Below are 22,827 nucleotides of genomic sequence, written 5' to 3'. Positions count from 1 at the left end.
ACTCATGATGAACCATTTTACAAGTTTTTTAATAGAATGAAAGAGTTTAACTCTCTACGTGAATACCCTTATGAGATGAGAAAACTTTGTAAGGTGGTATATAATGGGTTGAATGAAGAAACTTTGTTCCTTACCGATAAATTGACTAATCAAGAATTTATTGGCAATACCTATAACTATGAAGAGAAGTGGAAATTTTTCCTTATATTGGCTATTGCGAGTAAAGAATTGGAGTTGAGAAATTCACTCCCTAGTGTAGCATGTGAGGCTATTCATAGTGAGGAGCCTCAAATTGAGGATGACCGGTCCCCCGAGGGTAAGAGTTATAGTTGTGACTTGACTACTTCACCTCCCTTACAACCCACTTGTCGCCGTTTATTGCGAAACTAAGTGCTGTAAAAACAATGAAGACAAGTAAGAATCCCACTACGTCATCCAACTACTTACCACCTGAAGTTTGGGCTCAGATCTTGTCAACATTACCGGCGAAAACCCTAATTCAATTAAGGTGTGTATGTAAATCTTGGTGCTCTATTATTGATAACCCTGATTTCGCTCACATGCGAGCCCATATCAATTCTGAAAATAATGCGAGTAAGAAATTATTGGTAGCTCTCGAGGGTATAGGAAAGTCTGGAGATCAAGGATGTTTGTTGACAGTTCATGATGCTCAAACACTTCGTACAGTCGATTACATTGTTAGAACGTATTCATACCGGTACCGTATTTTAGGTAGCTGTAATGGCTTGCTTTTAGTGGGACAATATGCTCCTCTAGGTTACCTTAATGATCAATTGAGATTGTGGAACCCTTGTATTCGCAAATCGTTGATACTTCCAACTTGCCCATTTCGCCTCTATTTGCCCGACAACCTTAGTTGCTATTTGTTTGGGTTTTCCCCTCGTAGTAAGGATTATAAAGTGGTTGCATTTGAATTGGACGAAAGTCAGGGTAGTGAGAATGAAAAAATGTACTCCGTATATTGCAGTTTATACGCTGAGACTTCATTGGGCTCTTAATATCAGTAATCTCAACACTAATAATATGTTTGGGCTCTTTTATTTTCTATTTACGACTGTTTACTTTCGAGGAGCAGCATACTGGCTCGGAAATAATGATAAAAGAACGAATGCAATAACTCATATTTGTTCCTTTGATTTTGATGAGGAAAGTTTCACCTTTTTGGAACTCCCTTTTAGTTGGGACGATAGAACATGTTGGTTTCTGTTTCTTCTTGGGGAATCACTAGCGATTTTCAGTATTTCTGAGGTAACTTCCAGCATATGGGTGCTAGAACAGGACAACAAAAAGGAACCATGGACTCTACGGTTTTCAGGAAAGTCAAGTTGGCGTGGTTATCTAGTATTCAGTTTGTGCGAAATACAATTTCGAAAGGTGTTCTATTGTGAGAGTGATGGTGGCTATTTTGTTTGCGGGAACAAGGCTTATTATATAGCTAGTGGCCAAGTGGAGCCATTCAAAAGACCAATGAAGTCTCATTTAAACTTGGAAACGTATTCGGAGAGCTTGGTGTTGATCAAAGGAGACGGAGCCCGTGATTTGAGGTCCTTCCCATGATCAATTGCGATCATGCGTCTTGCTCTTTGAGAAGCTAGAATTCGTGTTATTCCTTGGCATTTCTTGGCTGTGTATGGCAGTCACTACTATTCTTCTTGTTGTTCCGTCAGCTTGAATTACTGTTAGTTCTATCATAATTGTTGTTATTTTGTTACTGATAGGCTTTATTCATTATTGGTTTTTCGGACAATAATTTTATGTGTTTGCAGCCCAAAGGTAAAAGCAATTGTTACGGCCGTCTTGTTGTTTGGCTTTAATGTTTCTCGTTTTATTGTTGTTGGTTATAAACCACCTCCTTCGAATTTCAACACCGCTTTTTTAGATTGACGATATTTTTTGCGTCTGAAAAATAAGAGGAAAAGTGTCCGTCAACAAGAATTTGTGATTAATTAATGACTTGGCATATATATCGTATAAAGTATAATACTACTATATTTGGTATTATTAGTTTCGTGATAAGAAAAACTCCATTAAATAATAAAATAAACATTTGGTCGGATTATATTGATCGAGTCAATTTAAGTTACGAGTCAATCTCAGGTGCTACAAGTCAAATATGGATCGGATATTCGGATTAGTTTTGCGGGGTCTAGATAGGGCTGAGCATCGATTCAAAAACAGATCGGAGGACCGGACCGAAGACCGAAAAAATAAATTTACTGGAGCGAAGACCCGACCTAAAAGTTTCGGTCTTGAACCGGAGCAAACCCGAATTTTTCTATCCGGGCCGTTTTTTGACCAAAAAGAACCGAAAAATACGATTTGTCGCAATTTAGTGTATAATTATTGAATTTTAAATTCATCAAATCAAACAACAGAGGTATTTGAACTATTTATTTAATTTAAATAATTGCTATAATTGATTAGTGAGATTTTAGCGTAAAATATTTAATACAAATTCTCATTTGTGACGGGCATATCCGTCGCAAGCTTGCGACGGGTCAAATACTACTCATGTGGGGTAGATAAGACAAAAGCAGAGTGTCTAGGGAGTAACAATCTGTTTTGTCTTATCTATCCACATGGTTAGTATTTGACCTGTTGCAAGCTTGTGACGGATATACCCGTCACAAGGGAGACTTGCTGAATATTTAATTCACCTACAAAGTTTCAAAAAAAAAAATCGTGAAAGTCATATAATCCATTCAGTCCGAACCTAAAATAATCGGTGTAAAATCAGATCAGACCGAAAACCAAAACTCCAAAAAACAAGGACCGAAAACCTGATCTAAGAATTCTATCCGAATTAAGTCAAGACCAAATGGTCAAGTCCACGTGGCATCAGACCTCCAGTTCTTTTAAGAGAGAATCTGGACTCCATTTAATGAACTCCCTAAAGGAAAAGGCTACTCATACACGAGGTGTATGAAAATCTCATACACGGCGAATAAAATTGTGCCATGTGGCAAACTAGAGTGAATCATATGTAGTTAATTAAGGGTTATATTAGTAATTACACCTATCTAGTTAACTTGTTAACCACATGTAGTTAGCTATATTTTGGGTAATTTTTAATTTTCTTTGTTTTACAATTGTGATTTATTATTATTATTGTTTTTATTTTATTTTGAATTATTAATATTAACAAGTGTTATTGTTAATTATTTTTGACGTCTGAAATTGTATTCTTTATCAATCAAAATCGTATGAACCCTAATTTCATTGGATTGATGAACCCTAACTCATTTGATCATATCAATTTTTATTGATCAAGATGTAATCCTAATCAATGTAAATCGAATTACCCTAGCATTATTAATCAAATTGTAATTCTATTAATCTAATTAGCCTTATTCTTAATCATTTAAATTCGAATTAGGGGGAAAATGGGGAAAAATATTATGAACCCTAATCAAATTGAGGAACCGTAATTCAGTTTATCAAAATCAGTTTTTATCAATCAAATTGTAATCCTAATCATTAAAATTCGTATTAACCCTAACATTGGAGTAATTAAAATCCAATTCAATACTATTAATCGAATTAGCCTTATTCTTAATCATTTAAAATCGAATTAGAGGGAAAAGAGGACAAATTTTGACGAACCCTAATTTAATTAATGAAAATCGATCAATTATTTGATCAACCCTAATTCAATTTGTCAAAATCAAATAACCTTAATTTTGTTCGTTTAATTAGAACGTAATTAAGTTATGTTAATCAAATGTATGAACCCTAATTGAGGTAGTATTAAATTAAAGGTAAAGTTAAGCGAAATAATTAGGGCATAAAGGGGAAAAAAAGGAAAAAAAAAAAGTTGTTGTTGTAAAGGTTCGAACACGGGTTGACATTAGAAGCAAGTAAATGTTTGCAAAGAAACTAGTAACCAACTAAGCTAGGGGTATCAGCACATACATTTACTAATTACAATTCATTATATTATGAATCTATTCCTTTAAGTGATTTCGAAATGTAAACGTTATTGAACTCTAATTCGAATAATTTCCATATTTACAAATTCCTTTTTTAAATTCGTAAAACTTTCTTTTTTCTAAAAAATATTATTAGCTTGATTTTAGACAATAACTTTCTTAAATTTAATAATTGCCTTATTTAAAAAATTTCGGATTATATTTGTCAAATTATCCTTCTTTAATAAAATTATTGCTTGATTTTAGGAATAATATCTTTTTGTTGAGATTTTGGGTGGAAGATCTCCCTCATTTGATTTTTAGGAGTAGATTTAGGCCAAGTCAACCCGTGTTCGAATCCTTATAGCCACAACTTTTTTTCCCACCATATTTTCCCACCAAATCACGTAAATCCGAGTATTTAGGATATTGAAATTGAAGATATTAAAAAAAATATATAATAAATAGATATGATTGAAATAAATAATTAGAATTGAATATTTATATATAAGATCATATAATATTGCGTGAATCAAATTAAAAACGGAAAATATATGTTACTAATTAAATAAACTTAAATTCGAATTAGTATATATTGCAATTTAATTGATTAGCAATCGTGCTGATACCCATTGCTCAACTGGTTTCTAATAGTAACGCATTGCATAGGTCAACCTGTGTTCGATTCTGCATAGACACATTCGTATGACTCTCTTTTTTTTTTACCAAATTTAACACCATTGGCGCAAAATTGAATAATTTAAATTTAAACTAAGTTTGATTTTTTGAATTTCACACAATTGGCGCAAAACTGATTATACTTGTTTGGGTTTAGAATATAGGGTTCAGGGTTTAGGGTTTAGAATATAGGGTTTAGGGTTTAGAATATAGGGTTTGAGGTTTAGAATATAGGGTTTAGGGTTTCTAAGTTTGATTGTATGTAATTACTTAATAATTAGTTCCGAATATAGCGTAATATCGACATTTTATGTAATTAGGTACTAACTAGTTCCGATTATAGGTTAGTATCGACATTTTATGTAATTACTTATTTACTAGTTCGGATTATAGCTTAATATTGATATTTTATGTAATTAGGTACTAACTAGTTCCGATTATAGGTTAGTATCAACATTTTATGTATATTACTTATTTACTTGTTCCGATTATAGCTTAATATTGACATTTTATGTAATTAGGTACTAACTAGCTCCGATTATAGGTTAGTATCGACATTTTATGTAATTACTTATTTACTAGTTCCCATTATAGCTTAATATCGACATTTTATGTAATTACTTATTTACTAGTTCGGATTATAGCTTAATATTGACATTTTATGTAATTACTTATTTACTAGTTCGGATTATAGCTTAATATTGACATTTTATGTAATTAGGTAGTAACTAGTTCCGATTATAGGTTAGTATCAACATTTTATGTAATTACTTATTTACTAGTTCCGATTATAGCTTAATATCGACATTTTATGTAATTACTTATTTACTAGTTCGGATTATAGCTTAATAATAACGAATTGTAATAGGTACTTTGACGTGCTGATACCCCTAGCTTAGATGGTTACTAGACTCTTTGCAAACAATAGCCCTCTACTAACAACAACCCGTGCTCGAATCTCCTTACTAGCAAATTTTTTTCCTTTTTTTTCGATTAATCAAGTTAGGGTTAGTTAATATCGATTTTGATTTTTTTTTTCATTTTTTTTGATTAATCATTACATTAACATTTACATTTTGATTTTTATTAAGGCAAACATTTATCTACAAATTGAATTACAGATTCGATTAATCAGTTTGGGTGAATTGAATTAGGGATTCGATTAATGAAATAAAATTAGGGTTAATTGATTTAGGGAAATTTAATGAAATCGAAATTTTGAATTAGGTTTTCATCAATTTGATAAATGAATTCGAAATTTTGAGTTTTCTTTGATTAATGAAATCGAATTCTGGAATTAGGGTTTTCATCGATTTGATCATAAATTAAATTAGGGTTTTCTCGAATTCGATTTTTATTTATTTTATTTTATTGTTTTAAAAAAAACGATTTTCCTTATTATATAAAAGCTAAATAACAAAAAAAAATATAAATAATAACATAAATTTAGGTAATTAAATGAAATTGAAGAAAGTCAAAACAAATAAAAAAACTTCCATAAAAATTGTTAACTACTATAGTTAAGTTGTTAACCCAATATGTTAAATTACTAATCTAACCTTACTCTAACATATACAACTTAACTCTAGTTTGCCACATTACACAATTTTATTCGCCGTGTATGAAAAAACTCATACACCTCGTGTATGAGTATCATCTTTCCTCCCTAAACTTGCTCACCACTGCCCTGTCCCCAAACATCGGATTCTATCAACGCACTTTCGAAGCATTTCATCTTTGCATTGCATTTACTGATTTACTCCCTTGCATTAGTGCCATTAGTCTATTAACTTTCCCCAATCAGCCTTTAAAATCAATTGAAAGGCAATACCATTTCCGTCCCCCAAAATCCCTAAATCCCTAATCTCCCATCCCCAGCTTCTCGCCGTTTACTGCGAAACTAATTGCTGTAAAAAGTAAAAACAATGAAGAGAAGTAAAAATCCCACTACGTCATCCAAATTTTTACCACCTGAAGTTTGGGATCAGATCTTCTCAAAATTTCCGCCAAAAACCCTATTAAAATTCAGGTGCGTATGTAAATATTGGCGTTCCATTATTGATAACCCTAATTTCGTTCACATTCATTTCCAACATTCCCAATTCAATTCCGAAAATAATAGATTATTGGTAGCCCTCGAGGGTATGGGATGCTCTGGCGATCAAGGGTATTTATTGACAGTTCGCGATGCTCAAACTCTTGGTATATTCGATCGTATTTTTAGAACATATTCGTACAAGTACCGTATTATAACTAGCTGTAATGGGTTGCTTTTAGTAGCACAATTTAGATATAATTGTAACCAGGACGAAGAATTTAGATTGTGGAACCCTTGTATTCGCAAATCGTTGTTACTTCCCACTTGCCCATTTCGCCCCTATTTACTTGACGGCCTTAGTTGCTATTTGTTTGGGTTTGCGCCTCGTAGCAAGGATTATAAAGTGGTTGCGTTTAAGTTTAAGGTTGATGATACTTTGGGTGAAGAGGATAAAAAAATGTTATTCGCAGTTTATACTCTCAGTAATCGACAATGGACTGTCAGAAATGATTCCGTCAATTTCACTAATCTCAACATTATTAGTATGGATGGGCTGTTTTGTAATTTATCAACTGCTGTTTTCTTTCGAGGGGCAACATACTGGCTTGGAAATAATGATAAACAAAGGAGATTATTAACTCATCTTTGTTCCTTTGACTTTGATACGGAAAATATCACCTGTTTGAAACTACCTTTTAGTCTGGATGAAAAATGTCCCATTCTGTTTCTGTTTCTTCTTCGGGAATCACTAGCTATATTCCGTATTTCTCCGATAACTTCCAGCTTATGGGTGCTAGATCAGGACAATAAACATAGGCCATGGACTCTACGGTTTTCAGGAAAATCATGTTGGGATGGTTTTAAAGTATTCAATTTGTGCTATGTAAAATGTCGAAAGGTGCTCTATTGTGAGACTGATGGTGGCTATTTTGTTTGCAGGAACAAGGCTTTTTATATAGCTAGTTGCAAAGTGGAGCCGCTGAAAATATCAACGAGTTCTCATTTTTACTTGGAAACGTATTCGGAGTGGCATTGTCCACTGGATACGGATCCCGTGATTTAAGGTCCTTTCCATGAATTAGAGACTTCTGGCTGTTAGTCAACCTATCTTGAACATATCAATTGCGATCATACCTATTGCTTGTTGAGAAGCTAGAATTCGTGTTATTTCTAGCATCTTGCCTTATCTGCTCTTTCCTTAGGCATTCCTTGGCTGTGTATGTCTTTGAATATTTCAGATACGTGTTTACATTATGGTATGCATAGGTATTTTTATCTTTCTTTCTCCCATTTATTTAGAGATTCTTCGTGATTGTTGATTTCTAATAGAATTCTTCACCCATTTTTAGGATTATACAGCTGCCTATGTTAAAACCACCGCTGAATATTTGCTGCATAAGCTGATATATATGAAATTTGCTGTCATCCTTTAGAGTTAACATGAAGTCAGATAAATTGATGTACATCTGCGAAACTTTCTTATATGAATGAATGACCCATACATGCTGAGTAGCAAGAGTATAAATATTGGTACAAATGATCTGAATTTGTTACTTAAGATGTTTTTGGTACTCATTTTGACGGTCTGAAGCTTCCTAAAATTACGATTGTTCTCTGCATCTCTAAGTGCAAATTACCAGTTATACAAAACATTTTCTTCAGGTTTGTTTGTAGCTTGTGGTTCAATTCAAAATCTGCTCTGCTGTCCTAATTCATCACTTTATGTGAAGTCAAGTGTGAACTACTTGCTTCATGATCGATGATGCCATCTTGAAATGTGCGTTTTTTTTAAGAGAAATGAGAAAATCCTCGCTATTTCCCCCTTCCCATTTCCTATCTCTTTGGAGTTGTCTATTTAGATGTGCATTTTGATTTGCTTTTCAAAGAAAGGATAAGTCGTTTCGATCACGACTGTAGGAAGTGAGGATCTAGAGGCTACAAAAGGTGAGTGTGGCAGTTTAGACACTCAGTGATCGACTATTGTTAGCTTTTTACTGCTTACTTGGTTCATTGCTTGGCTTTGAGAAGACCCACGGTTGGGAAACAATGGATATTAGCAGTCGCTACTACACTCTTCTTGCTGTTCCGCTAGCTTGAATTTGCTGTTAGTTCTGTCATACTGGTTAGTTTGTTACTTCTTGGCTTTATACATTATGCTTTTTTTTCCGAGAATAGTCTTTATGTGTTCACACTCCGCAGCACAAAGGTAAAGGCTGTACATATCGTATCGTACTCCACCATAGTCATGAGCTGACACTCAGGTAGTGCAGTACTGCAGTTTAGTAGATCACTCATTTTGTCCTTTCTAGGCAATCATGTTTTGGTTTCTCAGTATGACAGCTCTGGGTCCTATATTAATCAATGTTAGTCCACATCGTTGTTTGCATATCTTGGGTTACGGCCTTGTTGTTTGGCTTTAATGTTGTTCGTTATATTGCTATTGGTCCTAAACCACCTCCCTTGAATTTTAACATCGTTTCTTGACTCTGTGGTGTCTGGTTAACAAAGATGATTTACTTAGTTTTTATGTTGACGATATTTATTGCGTCTTTTTCATTTTTCAGAAAGGGCAAAGTTTAGTTAAAAGCAAGAGTAACAGAATTCAAATGTGTAGTCTATTCTTTAGTACTTTGTATAACGTTGTATTTTATTATGTTTTGCCGAGTAGTTAAGTATTGTTTGGTGATGAGAAGCTGTGGGCTCAGGAAATTCTCCCAAGGCTGGCCATCCGTCAAATAAACTCTGCTGAGATCCAGGTGTGTCTGTAAATACTGATGCTCTATAGTTGATGACACTTTTTTATTACATTCTTCTAAAACTATACCACAATTGCGAGAAGAAATAAAATCTCGCCATGGGATGCTTGGAGTATGATGGTTTCAGAGGAATTAGGTTTACAATTCGTAGAACTATCACATTCAGGAAAGGTATTCATCTGTTCAAAACCAGAATTATGCAGGTTCTCAGGGAGTAGAAATGGGTTGGTTTTGCCGGGATTTGGTCACTAGTTGAAATTTCGGAACTCCTCTGTTATTTGTGGAGGACCAAAATGTGTAGGTGGTGAATATTGGTGTGATCATGATTTTGCTTTCTTCGACTTTGATACCGAGGAGCTGAGCTATGCTGTCCTACTTGATTGCCTAGTTGGTGTCGACAGTTTTATGCATGGAAACGGCTCGATGTCATTTTCTTCTTGCGGAGTCACTAGCGATCTAGTATTTCGTCAGTCAGTTGGCGTATGTGGATGATAGAAAAGGGTGGCCAAAAGTGATCAAGGAGACTGGTTTTCAGAGGAGTCTAGTTATGGAAAGCTTGATGTTAATTAGTGGATATGCTGTCCGGACTATTACGTTCTCCCCGATAAGGCGGTAACTGCACAAGACTAGTAGATAACAGATGATTCTGTCACTTGTAAGTCGCATCACCGTCCAACAGTCCGTATTTGGTAGCAGGGACTAGTAAGGTCACAGACTCACAGGGAGTAATACTGATACATTTGATTCTATTAGAATTCTCATTATGGCTTCTGAGGTAACGAATAATGTCAGATAAGGCTGAACATTTTTTACACAAGTTTTTTCAGCAGGCATGAGAGCATCCACAACAACAAAAGTTTTTGTTGTTTTTTGTGGGTCCTCAACCTATCCACCTCATTTTATCATAAAATAAAATTTTCACCAAAAACTTTATACAACTACAATTAGCAAACTTCATGTCATTTGGATCAATCTTATCTATATAAATTCAGAAGACTATACTCATTGTACAGCGCGCCATGTCATAAATGCATTTTTTTTTTTTTTTGAAAATTCAGGTTATGGTGGGACCCATGAGTGTGCAACGTATTTTTTTTTTTTTTTTTTGAAAAATCCTAAGGTAGGATTATACTCTCATAGATAAATCGGTTTTAGCAACTTCAACGATGTGACGAGGGATAGACTCGCCAGCGATGAACCTACTTTTACCCACAGTACAAGAATGAGCGAGCATATGAGCTGCTCGGTTAGAAGTTCTACGAATATAAGACCAAGCTACGGAATTAAACTCAACACACAAATTTAAAATACTACTAATAACCATATGAAAATCATTACGCCCAGAACAGCGACCTTGAAGGGCTTCAACAACCGTCTTGCAATCACTCTCCACACGAACGCTGGGATGCTTCATCCTCTGAGCTTGTCGGAGCGCAATTAGAACAGCCTCTGCCTCCGCCACTCTTGCCTCATACTCCTCTCTACGACGCCCCTCCCATGCCCATAACAAACTCCCATTCTCATCCCGACAAATCGCACCCAAACCCATACCTTCACCCTCCTTGACACCCGCATCCACACTGATAACGACCTCCCCAGACACCACCCTACTATCCCGCAATCTATACTCCATTCCCCTGATTCTCCCCGACTCCGCCACATCCCGCATCTCCCCTCCATCCTCCACACATTTCAACTCCCCCATGAGTCCCTTCACCCGCATCACCACATCCTCCACCCGAACCACCCTATTCTCAAAAACAACCTTATTGCGCATCTCCCAAATCGCCCATACTCCCGTAATAAACACCTCAACATCCTCCCCATCGAGCTCCTCCAAGACATCCCCTACCCAGTCCTTCACCCTCTCATAACCCCATATCGGTCTCAAATCCACTCCTAATCCTTCCCACACCCCAGCCGTATAACCGCACCCGCCAGCAACATGGAGGCAGTCCTCGACAGCATTCAAACAAACCGGGCATATAATATCGTATTTAATTATTAAGATATTCGTCTTTTCAAACATGCGATAAATTCCGTCTCGCAACAAATTATATAAAATCATCTTATGGAATACTTCTTCGAATTAATATTATGATAAAATTTTATACATTCCGTGTAAAGAAAATGCATAACATTTACGCAGAATTAATTACAAATGCGAGTAAATGTGATTAAATTACATAATTTTTAAAACAAAATTACACAATAAAATTACATAATTTCAGGAAGGAATTACAGTTATATACGGGATCGAACATACAACGGAAATGAATTACAAAAATAAATTACATGTATTTTTGTTAATATTATTGTACCACAAAATCATAACATAATTTTTTAAAAGTACAGGGTACAATTTTTTTTTTTTCAAAAAACAATAATAACGGCATATGTACTTGGAATATAAAACTCGGCATCTGAACTATCAGCCGCGCACACCGAAATTGGTAGGTGACAATGATAGGTACAATAGAAATGCAAAAACAAATATACATAAAAAAACATTAATTTTGGCCCAAATATATACCCGTGCAATTTTGCACGGGTTTAAAACTAGTAAGACAATAAAAGACAATCATTCTCTCATTGTGTCCACCTACAACAACAAAAAGACCCCTTTCTAAAGTTGATATTTTCATATTTATCCCCCACAACAATAAAAAAAAGTTTCTATCATAAAAACAAGTTTTTTGTGAAACTCATCCAAATATGATGAGTTTCACAAAAAGTCATTTTATGATAAAAACTTTTTGTTATTGTGGGAGGATTATTGTGAAAATATCAACTTTAGATTAAGATTTTTTTTTTTGTGGGTGGTCTAAAGCTAACAAAAAGGTATATTGAGTCGGGTATGAAACAACCGTTTCTGTTTGATGGTTTTTAGGGGCAATATAATCAAACAAGGAGAGAAATATATTGATAGAATATTTTGTGTTGTATTTTCTATATCAAAACAAGCTAATACATTAGCTATTTATACTAGATGGAAGACCTATAACTTCCACAAGGCTTTAAGGAAGAAGTCTAAAACTCCCTCTACATTAAACCTATGACTTGTAACTCTAGTGACATTTACCATGACACTTACAAAACCTCCATGTAGTAATGTAGGAAGTTTCTTATTGTAATTAGTTTGTAACCTTAGTCCATTAATTGTCATAATTCAACACTCCTCCTTGACAATTAATTCTGACATTCCTAGGCGATACCTCAGTTCTTCAAACTTTTGCTTAGGTAATGCCTTAGTGAAAATATCAGCAAGTTGATCTTGTGTAGGACAATACTCGAGGTTGATTTCACCTTCTCTTTGTGTGTCTCTCACAAAATGGTACTTAATCTTGAAGTGCTTGGTCCTCTTATGATACACTGGATTCTTTGCAATGGCAATAGCCGATCAAGTTATCACAAAGTAATTTGGTTGGAGTAAATTGCTCCTTTCCCATATCTTTGAGAACTTTCCGCAACCAGATCGCTTGATTTACAGCTGCACATGCTGCTATGTATTCTGCTTCAGCTGTAGACTGAGCAACATTATCTTGCTTTTGTGATTGCCATGAAAATATTCCACTTCCTAGAGTATATGCATATCCGGATGTACTTCTCATGTCATCAATGGAACCACCCCAATCACTATCAGTATACCCGACAAGTTCAGAGTTTTGAGTTGGTTTGTACCAAAGGCCCAAATGTGCACTTCCTCGAATGTACCTTAAAACTCTCTTCGCAGCGGTGTAGTGAAGTTGACTCGGGTTTTGCATAAACCTTGATAAAAGACTTGCCGAGAACATTAGATCAGGTCTTGAAGCTGTTAGATAAAGCAAACATCCAACTATACCTCTATAAGTGGTAGGGTCTGCTTTTTCAGCCCCATCATCTTTAGAAAACTTCTCGTTTACTCCAAGTGGTGTTGACATAGCCTTGCAATTATCCATCTTGAATCTCTTAAGAATAGCTTCTGCATATTTCTTTTGTGAAATAAAGATGCCTTCCGATGCTTGCTTAACTTCTAAACCGAGGAAAAAACTCATCAAGCCTAGATCAGTCATCTCAAATTCCTTTTTCATATTCTTCTTGAATTCACTAATCATAGCTTGATTGTTTCCGGTTATAATCAAATCATCAACATATAGAGAAAGGATCATCAAATCTGATTTTGTTTTCTTCACATATAACGTTGGCTCACTTGGACTTCTTTCAAAACCAAACTTTAGTAAATACTCATCAATTCGACTGTACCAGGCTCGTGGAGCTTGCTTCAGCCCGTAAAGGGCTTTCTTGAGCCTATAAACTTGATTTTCCTTCCCTTTTATGACATATCCTTCTGGTTGGTCAACATATATCTCTTCTTGGAGATAACCATTCAAGAATGCTGACTTTACATCCATTTGATAGATGTTCCACTTATGTTGAGCAGCCAAAGCAATTAAGGTTCGTATTGTATCATGTCTTGCAACAGGGGCAAACGTCTCAGTGTAGTCAGTACCATACTGTTGAGAATAACCTTTCACGACGAGCCTTGCTTTGTACTTTTGAACTGAACCATCTGGATTGAATTTGGTTCTAAAGACCCACTTGACTCCAACAACATCCTTATGTTTTGGTCTTCCTGTGAGATCCCAAGTATGATTCTTTTCAATCATCTTAAGCTCCTCCTCCATTGCATCTCTCCATTCTTGATATTTAGAGGCTTCATGATAGTTGTTAGGTTCATAAACCGCAACAAAACATGATTCAAATGGATTCTCTTGGATTGCGACATTATTGTCATACAAATCAGCTACAAGTCTTTTACCTCTCGGCCCCGTAGCATTTTGAGAATCTGGAGAAGATTCAACTTCATTCCTGGAAGAACTTGCTTGATCTCTGTATAACTCTCTCGGAGTTGAAGGTGAATTTTGTGGTGTTCTAGGTGAATTTGGTGGAGACACATATTGAAAAACATCCTCTTGTTGATTTTGGCCTTGTGAATTTTCATCTTCCTGCATAAAATTCCAAGGTGTTGGTAGTTGTTTCTCCACCTTATCTTCTTTCCAATTCCAATAAGAATTTTCATCAACTTCGATATCTCTACTTATGACCAACTTTTGAGTCTTCAAGTTGAAAAGTCGATAGCCTTTAGATTGGGAGCTATAACCCAAAAAGATGCCTTGTTCACCTTCTCTTGCAACTTGTGCCTATTTACTCGGGAACATGTATGTAACACAAAGAGCCAAATACTCTAAGGTGTTTCACAAAGAGGCTTGTGATCTGTCCATGCTTCAAAAGGTGTTTTATCTCATCACACCTTGGTTGGACACCTATTAAGAAGATATACAACAGAGTGTTTCTGACCTCAAAATCTTTTAGGCATTTTCTTCTCAAATAGCATGCATCGCGCCATCTCCATAACAGTTCTATTCTTCCTTTCGGACACACCATTTTGTTGTGGTGTATAACCAACGGTAAGCTGATGTGTTATACCTTCATCTTCACAAAATTTATCAAACTCGTTTGATGTATATTCCGTGCCTCTCTGTCGGATCGATTCTTTTCATCCTACAACCACTTTGGTTTTCAGCCATAGCCTTGAACTTCTTGAAAACGGTGGGAACTTCTGAGCGTTCTCGAAGAAAGTAGACCCATGTCATTCTTGTAAGATCATCAATAAAAAGAATGAAATACCTATTTCTCTCATCCGTTAGTGTTCGCATGGGGCCACAAACATCAGTATGCACTAACTCGAGTTTCTCTTTAGCTCTCCATGCTTGATCTTGTGGAAAAGAATCTCTATGCATTTTCCCCAATTGACAACCTTCACACACGTCTTTTTCAAGATTCACAAAAGGCAAATCTCTTAGCATATCCTTTTTGTGGAGAGTTTGTAAAGCATGAAAGTTGTAATGACCAAGCCTTTTATGCCATAGCCAAGAATCATTATCTTCTACTCGGGCAACAATTTCTTTTGGGTACGTCCATGAAAGAGGAAAACTTTTGTTCTTCATTTCAATTCGAGCAATCTCCTTTCCATGATGATCATAAATGTTACATGTATTTCCTTCAAAGTTGACATTGTAACCATTTTGCATCATCTGGGGGACACTTAGCAAATTTGTGGCAAGATTAGGAACTAACAAGACATTGCTAATGTAGCGCGTTCCTTTCTTTGTTTGAACGGCTATAGTTCCTTTGCCTTTTGCCTCTATAATGGAACCATCGCCCATCCTTACCGGAGTCTTCAATGAAGTATCAATATGAGTGAATATACTTTCATTGTTTGTCATGTGATTTGTGCAACCACTATCAACTAGCCACACATCATTATTGCTTTTCGTCGAGGCTTGACCCGACCAAAGAACAAATAGATGATCTTCAAAGATTCCGCTTTCGGAAACATTAGCCTTTGCTTGTTGATCTTTAGACCAACAATCTTTTTGTTCATGTCCAAACTTTTTACAAATATCACATGGTGTTTTATCTTTGTTCCAACAATTTTTCTCCATGTGATTAGTCTTTTTGCAGATTCCACAAGGTGGAAATCTTCCTTTCTTTTCGGTACCATTAGTACTCGACTTGTCTTTCGACATTTGCTTATTTTTGTTATTTTTGAAATTTTGGGACTTTTGTTTATGTTTTGCTTGAAAAGCTCCTTCCGATGAACCTTCGTTTCTACCGGACACCTTTGACTCATGGGCTTGTAAAGACCCAAATAATTCTTGCGGAGACAATGTATCAACATCTTTTGACTCTTCTATAGCGGTAACAATGAAATTGAATTTGTTGTCGAGACTACAAAGAGTTTTGTTGACTATCCTCTTGTCGGAAATATCGTCGCCATAAATTTTCATTTGGTTTACTGTATCAATGATTCGAGACGTATACTCCTTCATTGATTCAGAGGGTTTCATTTTCAAGTTTTCAAAATCTCTTCTCAAGTTTTGGAGTTTAATAGCTCTTACTTTTTGTGAGCCTTGAAACTCCACCTTAAGAATGTCCCATATTTCTTTTGCCGAAGTTGCATTGACGATCCTTGGAAAAATCGCCTCTCCAATTGCAGAATGTAAGTATGCAATTGCTCTTGCATTCTTCGTCGTCTTCTCTTTTACTACCTTTTGTTCATCAGCTGATGTCTTTTGTTCAACTGTTGATTCAGGTAGTTTAAACCCTTGTTCGATAATCTCCCATAAATCTAGAGCAGTTAACAAAGCCTTCATCTTGATACACCAATAATCATAATTTTCACCTACGAAAATTGGTGCGGAAGGCACTGCTGAACTTGATGAAGCCATGCTTCTGTATATATGTTTTTTTTTTTTTTATGTGGGTGTTTTTGATTTTTGGTCCCGAAAGATAAAAAATGCTCTGATACCACCTGATGGTTTTTAGGGGCAATATAATCAAACAAGGAGAGAAATATATTGATAGAATATTTTGTGTTGTATTTTCTATATCAAAACAAGCTAATACATTAGCTATTTATACTAGATGGAAGACCTATAACTTCCACAAGGCTTTAAGGAAGAAGTCTAAAACTCCCTCTACATTAAACCTATGACTTGTAACTCTAGTGACATTTACCATGACACTTACAAAACCTCCATGTAGTAATGTAGGAAGTTTCTTATTGTAATTAGTTTGTAACCTTAGTCCATTAATTGTCATAATTCAACACTGTTTAATCATGTCATTAACCGAATTATTAATAAAAAAAGTACTCTTCGTTTTCTTCTATTAGTTTTTTGAACGTTTTGTATGCTTCGTGGGAAGATTTTTTATTTTACTTTTACTTTTGTTTGTTATTATAATTATTTATTAGTGCTACGTTATTATCGGGTCATCTGATGTATAACAATTAAAAATTAGTCGAGTCTATTTTAAGAATGGTATGTAAAGTTGGGATTATTTTAAGTTAATATGTAATTCGGATTATTTTAAGGAGTATGGATTATTTCTATCAAATACTCCCTTCTTTCCGGTCAATTATTGTCCTTTGGTTTTGGCACAAAGACCAAGGAGAGAGGAGAAGGCCAATTGTAAGATGAAAATTGTACTAAATTCAGTTTGAAAGATCAAATTGTTTATCAAATGCAATCCTAAAATAGAAAGGACAACAATTGACTGAGACACCATAAAATGGAAAAGGATAACAAATGATCGGGACAGAGAAAGTAACCCATTTTAAAATCACACTTAATATTTAATACTCCCTTTTATTCGCTAACATCTTCCACATTTCCTAAATCGGAAAATTCACAAAGATCTTCCACTTTCCTTATTTGTCCATTATTTGTGGTTAATATAACATCTAACCACACATTCTCTCTCCTACTTTTTTTTCCTCCACATACTACCAACCACTCCACTAAATATTGGTCCAAAAGTAATGGGGAAGATCATATAGAATAGAAGGGAGTATTACTCATGTTAAAATAAAGAATCATCAAGAGTAAATTATAAATCACAAATTCTCATTTGTGACAGACATATTCGTCGCAAGCTTGCGACGGGTCAAATAATACTCACATGGGGAGATAAGACAAAAGCAAAGTGGGTAGTATTTGACCCGTCACAAGTTTGTGACGGATATACCCGTCAGACCGTCACAAGAGAGATTTGCGGATTATAAACAGGTAATAATTCAAAAAATATTTTTTTTCTCTCCTAATCATTAACCCAAAACGACCCATAGTGATATAAACTCGACCCATTTAAGCAAAAATTACAAGTACCCATTTGCGGTCTAATAAAAGTGAATAGGATAAGTATTGAAGAGGTGAGAAACTGAGAACTGAAAAGTCAAAAGAAGGTGGCCTAACAATTACCACCAAGGCACCAACCATCCCTTTAATTACACCACACAATTACCACCAACACCAACCACCTACCTCTTTATTTTTACACCACACAGTTACCATTTACCACCGGCACCTCAAGCTATCCCTCAAAATCTCTAGATCTGAGAGTTTACCACCATCCTCAATTTTTTTGACGTTTACTGAGTAATAACAATGAGCAGCAGCAAGAATCCCACATCATCATCGAAATTGCCGTATATCCCATCCGAAATTTGGATTCAGATTTTCCCAAAATTACCGGCGAAAACCCTATTACGATTCAGGTGCGTATGTAAATCTTGGCGTTCCATTATCGATAACCCTGATTTCGTTCACTTGCATTTCCAACATTCCCAAATCAATTCTGAAAATAATATGAGTAATAAATTATTGTTAACCCTCGAGGGTATGGGACACTATGGAAATGAAGGGTGTGTGTTGACAGTTTGTGATGCTCAAACTCTTGCTAAAATTGATCGAATTGCTAGAATTCATTCGGACAGGTACCGTATCTTAGGTAGCTGTAGTGGTTTGCTTTTAGTTGAACGATCTAATTATAGGAGTACTTGTCACCACGAATTGAGATTGTGGAACCCTTGTATTCGCAAATTGTTGATACTTCCTACTTGCCCACTTCGCTCCTATTTGAACGATGACACTACTTGGTATGTGTTAGGGTTCGCCCCTCATACTCAGGATTATAAAGTTGTTAAGTTCGCATTTGACAAGTATCAAGATTCTGGAAATGTGTATATTGCAGTTTATACACTCAGTAATCAACAATGGACCATCAGAAATGATCCCCTCACTGTCCCTATTCTCGATAATTATTATAGGTGTAGGCTATTTGACTCTGTATCAACAGCTGTTTTCTTTCGAGGTGCAGTACACTGGCTTGGAATAATTGATAACCTAACGCATGCATTTACTCATCTTGCTTCCTTTGACTTTGATCACGAAAAAATAACCTTTTTGGAACTGCCATTTACTTGCGAAGAAAAAGGCACCTTGAGGTTTCTGTTTTTTCTTCGGGGGTCGCTAGCCGTTTTCAGTATTTCTGAAGTAACTTCCAGCATATGGATGCTAGACCTCGACAACCAAAAGAGGCCGTGGACTCTATGGTTTTCAGGGAAATCAACTCTGGATGGTTATAAAGCATTCGAGTTGTGCTCTGCTAATCTTGAAAAGGCCAGGCTCGTTAGCCTTTCCCCGGAAAAAGAAGCAAAAGAGCGAATGATCAAGGTGTTCTATTGTGAGAGTGATGGTGGCTATTTAGTTTGCGGGAACAAGGCTTATAATATAGCTAGTGGCAAAGTACAACCGTTCAAAAGATATATGAGCTCTCATTTAAAACTGGAAACGTATTCGGAGAGCTTGGTGTTGTCCAATGCATACGGAGCCCGTGATTTGAGGTCCTTCTCATGAATAAGAGATTTCTGGCTGTTAGTTAACCAACCTTGAACGTATCAATTGTGATGATGCCTCTTGCTCTTTGAGAAGCTAGAATTCGTGTTATTTCTAGCATCTTGCCTTAGCTTCTTTTTACTTGGCATTCCTTGTCTGTGTATGTCTTGAATATTTCAGATACATATTTACATTATGGTATGCATAGGTACTTTTGCCTTAGCTTCTTTTTCCTTCGTGATTGTTGATTTCTAATAGAATTCTTCACCCATTTTCACAATTAAACAGCTGCCTATGTTAAAACCATTACTGAATATTTGCTGCATATGCTCTAGCTCTGTGATATATATGAAACTAGCTGTCATTATTGAGAGTTAACATGAAGTCCGATAAATTGTTGTACATCTGCGAAACTTTCTTATGTGGAATGAATGTGTATACATGCTGAGTATTAGGAGTATAAATATTGGCACAAATGATCTGAATTGGTTACTTAGGATGTTTTGTGTACTCATTTTGACGGTCTGAAGTTTCCTAATGTTATGATTGTTCCCTGCATATCTAAGTTGCAAATGACTGTTTGAAGTTTCACAATATGAAGCGAGAATTACGAGAGTGGGAGTACACAACCTCTATTAAGCAATGTAAGCGGGCAAGTCTGCGATATTGCCATCTTTAGTATTCCGTGGTCACCTCATTGACAATATCGTTATATTAGGTAGCAATGTAGCACGTCAGTGGATAAGGTTGTTTATTTAGAAACTCAGTAATCGACTATTGTTAGTTTGTTACTGCTTGCTTGATTCATTGCTTGGCTTTAAGAAGACCCTCTGTTCGGAAACAATGGATATGGCAGTCATTAGCTTGAATTACTGTTATTTCTATCATAATGTTGTTATTTTGTTACTGCTACGCTTTATTCATTGTTGGTTTTTCCGACAATAATCTTTATGTATGTGTTTGCAGCCCAAAGGTAAAAGCAATTGTTACGGCCGTCTTGTTGTTTGGCTTTAATGTTTCTCGGTTTATTGTTGTTGGTTATAAACCAACCCCCTCGAATTTCAACACCGCTTTTTTAGGTTGACGATATTTTTTGCGTCTTTTTCAATTTAGGTTTCCAAGACGTCCAAGTAAATGATGTTTGGTATTTAAAGTTAATTCTATATCGACTTATAACTGCAGTGGCGTAACCACATATATGGTTGTGGGGTCTTGAGATCCCACAATTTTCCGACAATTGACGTTTTTTACCATTAAAATTTGTCCGTTTTGAAAATTTTATGTCTTTAAAACCCCGTAATAAAAAATGATTAACAATTACATTAAAATAGACCTCACATGTAAAAGATTCTGACTCCACCTATAAGAGGATTGACGAGAACTATATTTGTTGTGGGACTAAGTTATTACTGCTTGGCTTCATTCATTATGGATGAAGTGTTCGCAAATCGCAACACAAAGCTAATACTCAAATATTGTGCACTAACTTCTTGGTGTAAAACTGTAATTCAAACCACTCACATATTGAGTATACACTTATCCAAGCACACAAATTCTCATCTATTCATGGTTCGAATATATTTATACCTCTCTCTTATAAAACCGTCCTTTGACATATGACTAATCCAAATTAAGAATGGCCCAAATTTAACATATATTTATATTTTATTTTGCAATTAAATAATTTAATAATGAAATCTATTCTATACTCCATTACCATTTTTACCCGTCTAGACCCAGCAAAACTGATCTGCTCGAATGACCCCGACACGAATAACCGGACCCAACACCCGTACTAGAATCCGAATTAATCCGACTTACTATAACTCGACCCAAATATTTATTGTTGGGATTTTTTTTTTCATAAATAACCCGACTCGATTCAAACTGTCGAGAACCTGAAATTGACCCTCCCGAACCGGCCTGGATTAACCTGTTTACTAGGGTCTCGTTTGGTTGCCCTTTGTAAATCATGGGAGTTGCAAAATCCCATGAATTACAAAACTAGGACTTGTTTGGTTGCCTACTTTTTTTTCCATAATGTAGAAATTCAATTTTCCAAAGAGTTTCCAACTCCTCCACAATGGAGAAGTTGAATTACCTAGGCCCCCTAGGTAATTGCAAACTCCTGTGTAATTGAACTCCTACGTCGACAACCAAACGAATATAGCTAATTTACATGAATTTCATGTGGGAGATTAATTCTCATGAATTCGATATTCCGGTGGAGTTGTATTCCAACGGGAAACCAAACGAGGCCTAGGTCTAATTGTCACTTTCTTTATTTTTACGTATGCTAAATGGGATGAATAAGGCGCGGTTTCACTACTTTTGGGTTCATATATGCAATTAAGACATAACAAACGTAGCCAATTCGGGGCATTTTGCAATATAAAGCGATACAAAAAGGCATAGATATGCGTGCAATAAGAGGCTAAAAAGTCTATATAAATTGCATGTATCATGGGACAAGGGTTTACACCCTAACAATTACCTAACCCATAAACTGATAAACTATACAATATAATAAACAGAAACAACCTCATATTTTCCCGTTCCACTCTTTCTGGCCCATAATAACAAGACCCCAAATCCTCAATCAATAAGCTCATGACAACCAAACTCTGCCTTTACGCGACTGCCAATATGAAAAAAAAGATATTTAATTATTTATCACTCATATTATGAATCATGCTCAAGTTATCAACACATAATAGCGAGACATTTAAATTAATATGTGGTTTAGATTTTTATTTTACACCTTTTGTTCGTGTATTTAATTAAGGACTCGTGAGTGACATTATCTAGCTTATTATTAAGAGCTTGCATATTACAAATTTTGGTACCCTTATTATGTTTCTATAATACTTTTAACAGTACACCATTTTAAATTACATGTATATTTAATTACTTTTAGTACCATTTTCACTGTAAATTGTATTGTCACAAATAAAGATTTGCTCTTAATTTAATTTATTCGTTCTCCTTTAAATTCAAATATGCATATTGTCAAAATACTTCTCATAAAAGAGTAGATTTGGGTTAGTTTTCTGCTTTAATAGGTTACAGGTAATTAGTTTAAAATCGAGCTTTATCAAAGTAATTAACAAAGTCGTTGTAGTATAGTGGTAAGTATTCCCGCCTGTCACGCGGGTGACCCGGGTTCGATCCCCGGCAACGGCGCTTTAATTTTAATTTTGCTTTTC

At 35.4% G+C, this 22,827-nt stretch overlaps 3 protein-coding genes and 1 non-coding gene across 5 annotated transcripts; all 4 read left to right on the top strand.

Annotated features, from left to right (window-relative positions):
- Window positions 1–404: 404 nt before the first annotated feature.
- On the top strand, window positions 405–1,019 carry LOC141587797 (F-box protein At3g07870-like). Its single transcript, XM_074409266.1, has one exon. It carries the CDS (start codon window positions 405–407, stop codon window positions 1,017–1,019), a length of 615 nt encoding a protein of 204 aa, XP_074265367.1.
- Window positions 1,020–6,225: 5,206 nt separating this feature from the next.
- LOC141586537 (F-box protein At2g14710-like) lies at window positions 6,226–10,218 on the top strand. Of its 2 annotated transcripts, none has more exons than XM_074407798.1 (2): window positions 6,226–9,401; window positions 9,605–10,218. In XM_074407798.1, exon 1 carries the CDS (start codon window positions 6,533–6,535, stop codon window positions 7,706–7,708), a length of 1,176 nt encoding a protein of 391 aa, XP_074263899.1. In that variant the 5' UTR covers window positions 6,226–6,532; the 3' UTR covers window positions 7,709–9,401; window positions 9,605–10,218. The 2 variants fall into 2 exon arrangements, with proteins under 2 accessions (XP_074263899.1, XP_074263898.1); XM_074407797.1 differs by having other exon boundaries at window positions 9,595–10,218.
- An 8,173-nt stretch (window positions 10,219–18,391) lies between these two features.
- On the top strand, window positions 18,392–19,642 carry LOC141587796 (F-box/kelch-repeat protein At3g23880-like). Its single transcript, XM_074409265.1, has one exon. It carries the CDS (start codon window positions 18,392–18,394, stop codon window positions 19,640–19,642), a length of 1,251 nt encoding a protein of 416 aa, XP_074265366.1.
- Window positions 19,643–22,732: 3,090 nt separating this feature from the next.
- On the top strand, window positions 22,733–22,804 carry TRNAD-GUC (transfer RNA aspartic acid (anticodon GUC)). The gene has a single exon. It is a non-coding gene; the product is annotated as a tRNA-Asp (tRNA).
- Window positions 22,805–22,827: the final 23 nt, after the last annotated feature.

This window comes from Silene latifolia, chromosome 6 (assembly GCF_048544455.1).
Source record: "Silene latifolia isolate original U9 population chromosome 6, ASM4854445v1, whole genome shotgun sequence".
NCBI lineage: Eukaryota > Viridiplantae > Streptophyta > Magnoliopsida > Caryophyllales > Caryophyllaceae > Silene > Silene latifolia.
This window is presented reverse-complemented; position numbering and strand designations above follow the sequence as displayed.